Source organism: Sinocyclocheilus grahami, unplaced genomic scaffold (assembly GCF_001515645.1).
Source record: "Sinocyclocheilus grahami isolate Dianchi unplaced genomic scaffold, SAMN03320097.WGS_v1.1 scaffold780.1, whole genome shotgun sequence".
Lineage (NCBI taxonomy): Eukaryota > Metazoa > Chordata > Actinopteri > Cypriniformes > Cyprinidae > Sinocyclocheilus > Sinocyclocheilus grahami.
This window is the reverse complement of record NW_015505959.1, coordinates 560,258-565,449: the sequence shown is the minus strand read 5'-3', so window position 1 is coordinate 565,449 and position 5,192 is coordinate 560,258. Positions and strand designations below refer to the sequence as shown.

At 34.0% G+C, this 5,192-nt stretch overlaps 1 protein-coding gene across 1 annotated transcript in view; it reads left to right on the top strand.

Annotated features, from left to right (window-relative positions):
- The first annotated feature begins 1,656 nt into the window (after window positions 1-1,656).
- LOC107561564 (potassium voltage-gated channel subfamily H member 7-like) overlaps window positions 1,657-5,192 on the top strand; it is an 11,789-nt gene continuing 8,253 nt past the window's right edge. Inside the window, exon 1 of the mRNA XM_016246034.1 lies at window positions 1,657-1,930. Coding sequence (XP_016101520.1) covers window positions 1,657-1,930 — 274 coding nt within the window. The remainder of the gene's footprint in view (window positions 1,931-5,192) is intronic.

Sequence of the window (5,192 nt, the reverse complement as noted above, 5' to 3'; positions counted from 1 at the left end):
ATCCTTGATGAATTAAAGCCTTAATTACATCAGAATATATATATATATATATATATATATACTGTATATAGTTGTATGATTTGTTTGAAGAAGCATTCTTGCAGTATAAACTGTTATTTTTTTACAACTGTAATTGTAATGAACATCTATATCTCTAGTGAGCTCTTAAAACACTGTGGGGACGTTTTAAAATGCTTTACACGTGGAAAAACACTAAGCATGGTTTAAATGCACTACTACACCGACCAGGGAGAACCAAATGTATGGTCATAAAAACACTCTACTCTGTAGTCCAAGGAGAAAGACAATATATTTGATGTGAAGCATTTTTGACCTCACAGACGCTGATTATAAGGAAACGGCTTAACGCTGCTTGATGTACTGAGACAGTGACTGGAAGTTTTTGTACCTCACTGATCATAAATACTTTCTCTGAGCCCTAAGTGTCTTAGTCTTGTATACTACACTAAAACAATCAGTAAAAACAGCATTTCTTTAATGCTTAATGATTATGCCATATCCGCTCGTAGACATTGTTTATGATTAATAATAAAGGTTTAAAAGAAATTCCGTGCTAATACAACATTGCTTTCATAAACTACATATTTATAACAGGATATATACTGAATACATGCTTAATGTAAAAATATTGTTTCAGCTTTGTTTGTTTTTTGGCCGTAGATAACGTTGCAAATTTATATAACTTTGTAATAAAATGTTTCTTTTGATGCCAATAATGTTCCATCTATATCAATCTAATCAATAATCATAGTTTCCAGTTTAAATATTTTGTTCAGTTTTTTTTTAAAGCAAATAACACTCCCTCTAGAAATTTTTGTTTATTTTTGCTTGACAATTTTGGCTAGAAATTATTGTGGGTTTTTATTATTATTTTTTATTTATGTATATATGTATTTATATATATATTTTTGTACATAACAGAAAATATGATGCATATTTTAATAAGACATCACAATAATCATTAAGGTCTTTCAAAGTTGTCTTTTTTTATAGTAGGTCAACTAAATTAAATATTGACTAAGCAAAATGTTTTTAGTTACAAATTCTACTTTCATATAAACTAATATAAAACAATAAAATATAAAATATATTGATTAAGTACATCGTGGCCTTTACAATAAATTACTTAGTATGAATGATTTTGTCTTTTTTGGAAAATAAATATTTGGATTAATATTAAATCAAAATGTAAGGTTTAAACAGGTTGTTTTTAGTTGTATCTTAAGTGAAAATTCTACTTAAATATTATAGCTAGTTTAGCATTTGTTTATTGTGAAATTAAGATTTAAAATGCAAAAATAAAATAAAATTGACCTACATTAAGAAAAATTTTAGCTCATGTCCAAAGCAAACAAATTGACTAAGTAAAAAATCATTTTACTTTGTATGAATGTTTTTCCATGTCTTTGGGGAAATAAATATTTATGGTTAATATTAAATCAAAATTAAAGGTTTGAATCAAACTGTGAATATAATTTGAGAAAAATGAATAAATTTGGCTGTAACAAATTAGATATCTTTTTTTTTTAAGTAGGTCCTTTATAAAGGACTTTATAAATTAAGTATAATTTTTCTTCAGTGTCCTCTGGAGCTCTTTCTGATTAAAAACATGTTTGGACACTGTTGTTGTTATCCATGGAGTCTGTCCCAGAACTGATCTCAAGCATGTTCTGTACCTCTGATCGTCCCGTAGGAGGAAGCCTGAAGGAAACAGACAGCGAGTGCAGGAAGGAGCGGCGAGAGTCTCGTCTCAGCTCTAAGGGAAGCTCAGAGGACCGTCACACCTCCAGAGAGGAACAGCAAAGGCTTCTGGGAGCAGGAATGATAGAGTATCCATCAGTACAGAGCTACACCTCCACACCGGGCTGCAGTCCACCTGCTGAAGACACGGAAAAGACGGCATATGATGGTGAGGATTCAGTGTTAGTTCTGTCCTTGTTGTCTGTTTCTGTGGCATAACCCTGACAAATGCACGCAAATACACAGTGTAAAATGGCTCAATAAAGTGCATCCTAAGTCATTCTAAAATTAGTCCAATTTGGCCAGATGCACATGGCTGGGAATTGGAGTCAAAGTCAGTCAAAAACAGTGAGTGTAATCAAGTCTAGAGGAACATTGTGTTCATTATGTGGTCTGTTCGGGAGCCATCGCTCTCCTGTCTGTTCCCAAAAGTCCATTTTGCTTAATAAAGGTTTCAGTCGATCTCATCGAGTCTGACTCAGACATTTCAACCACTTCAACCAGTTTCCACTCACAAACACAGCTTGTGACTAATGAGTCACTGAGACTGATTTGTGTATCTGTTGCAAAGACTCGTTGAAAAGATTGGAAAGATCAGTTAAGGTAGGCGGAGCTACGTTTGGCCACCCCACCCACAACTGCTGCTTCTGTTTTCTTGACAAGAATTGCGTTTATTTAGACACAGAACATCTTTGCGACCACATCAAACGTGAGACTTTTCAGACGTGCACTCCTTCACCTCAGTGCCAGGTGTTAGTCAAACGAGCGCGGAAAAGATCCAGGTGACGAGGGGCTTCAGCAGATCAACAGTGAACTGCGGTCAGATGAGATGTTGTCAGGCCATATGTCAGTAAAAACGATTTTTCCTGTCCTGTCAGGCGGTATACTGTGCTCGTAGAGCATGCTCTTCAATTGCATGCACAAATGCAGTGGTACACACTGTATATAATTTCATATTAAAGCGCAAAAGAAACTACGAGCATGCAGTGTCGTAATTATGTTGTCAGTTAAGTCATGAAGTTACCAAAAAGGCGATTAAAGCTGCCTTAAAACTGTGCATGCATGTAAGCATCTCAGCTCATTAGTAGAGACTTTAAGACCTGAAATGAATCAGAAAAGGTAAAGAGTTGTGAGAAAATAGGATGTGTGTCAGATCCGCGTCATGTTCAGCAGCAGCAGCTCCTGAAGTAGCCAAAATAACCTAATAATTTTTAGGTAGCTAAATATGACTTTTATTATAATGGATTTATGTGAAGATTGTTTTAAGTTCACTTAAATTAGAAGTTGTTATTTTTTTAAGTCTAATAAATGTTAAAATTGATAGCTCTCAATGATACTGTAATGTTAAATGTCTATAGTCAATGGTTAAATATTAGAGGGGAAAAAACTATTTCATAGAGACATCAGTAGTATTGATATCAGTGATACTGGCCTTCAGTCATAAAAAAGAGATGCCATTAAACAAATATTAAAAATATACTGTCTTTATGTTGTTTCTACTTTAATTTGAAGATTGAATGTGAAATTATTGCAATATAAAAGTATATTTAAAAACTTTAATGTTAGGTGGGATTAATAGCGATTAATTTCAGAAGAATGTGCACATTTTTTAATCGATTGACAGCACATATATATTTGATATATTTGACTTATAGCTAATACTGTACCAATGTGCCATGTTATGTAGTTTTTTATTAATAATAGTAATAATTAATATTATTTTTACCTTAATGGACATTTTTTGTGTTTTTTTATTTAATTTAACTGTATATTTTCTATCATCGATTCTAAACGTTTTAATTGATATTTTATTTTACCTGGAAATTATGAATTATTTACACTTGTCTGTTTCTTTTTGATGTCATTTATGTCTAGAGATGCCCTTGATAAATGTACTTATCTTAATCCCTCAAGAACAATCTCTGACAAAAACAATAGTATTATGTAAAAAAACAAAAAAGTATATCGACCTTCACATGTTTTAAAATACTTCTATTTTGTGCTTTCAGCTTGATGGATGACTTCAAAACAAACAAAGCGTTGTACATTCATCCTAAAAACTTTTCAGTTAGTCCTTAAAACACCGCTTGACAGGGTATAAAAGGAAAGCAGAGCGCAGACTCTAAAAACAAGCATTGATCGAATCGGTCTGTTCCTAAATCCAGGCTAAAGCAGCATGATGAGCGAGAGAGAGAGAGAGAGAAGTAGACGCCACGGTAGAACAGGGTCTTTCAGGAGCTTAAGGCACAGCGCAGCCCGTTTTACAGGCTTTAGGAAAATCCGCTGGGCAGCAGCTCTTCCCTAACTCTCCTGAACGAGCACAAAGTGTTCCCTCCTGCGCTACAGCCAAGCAAATCACTGGAAAATGACCTCCACGTGCACAAACACACTCAACTCAACGTGATTATCATGTCATTGTAATATTAAAGGAATAGTTCTTGAAAATGTTTTAATTCTGTAATCATTTCCCTGCATGCCTTTCTGAGCCCGGGACGCTCTTTTCCATATGAATGAGGAATGAGACTGTCAAACGACAAAAAAAAAAAAAACTAATTATTTTAAGAGTGGTCTATACCAATCATATGATATATTTGGAATGTTTTCATAAAGTCACATGATAGCTTTGTGTGAGGAAAAGACCAATTTTGTCCTTACTGAAAATCTTTCCTCCATGGTGTGGAGGCACCCAATTAAAAAGCTGTTCCTGGAAATATAAAAGGCAATTATAGTTGTACTCATAAGTTTACACACACCTTGTAAAATCAGCAAAATATTAACAATGTTAAATCATACATTTTAAAAAGCATACAAATAATTTTTAAAAAATTACAAAAGAGGGATCATTAAAATTGAATTTTCTTTAAAATTACTTTTTAAAATACTGCCATAAAAAAGCCATGTCAGCTTTTTTATGTCCATTCATATTATTTTTAACTTGGTGGCAACATTAAAGGGGTCATATGATGTTGCTAAAAAGAACAGTATTTGGTGTAATGAAATGTGTTTATGCGGTTTAAGGTTAAAAAAACACATTATTTTCCACATACTGTACATTATTGTTTCTCCTCTATGCCCCGCCTTTCTGAAACGTGTCGATTTTTACAAAGCTCATCGGTCTTGAAAGCGAGGTGTGCTCTGATTGGCCAGCTATCCAGTGCGTTGTGATTGGCCGAATACCTCAAGCATGTGACGGAAATGTTACGCCCCTTACCATACTGTGATGCCCTGTCAGGCCGGAGCAACGAGACAAAAACATTAAAACCCATTATAAATGAGGCATTTGTTGCATCCAGTGGGGACATAATTACTGATTATAATGACTTATACTGTCTTTTTACGCGTTGCGTTGCGTATCGCAACGCGTAAACATAAAACCATGTCTGCATTTGTGATCGGAGAAATGACAAACAACAAGCGCTACTCTACACTGC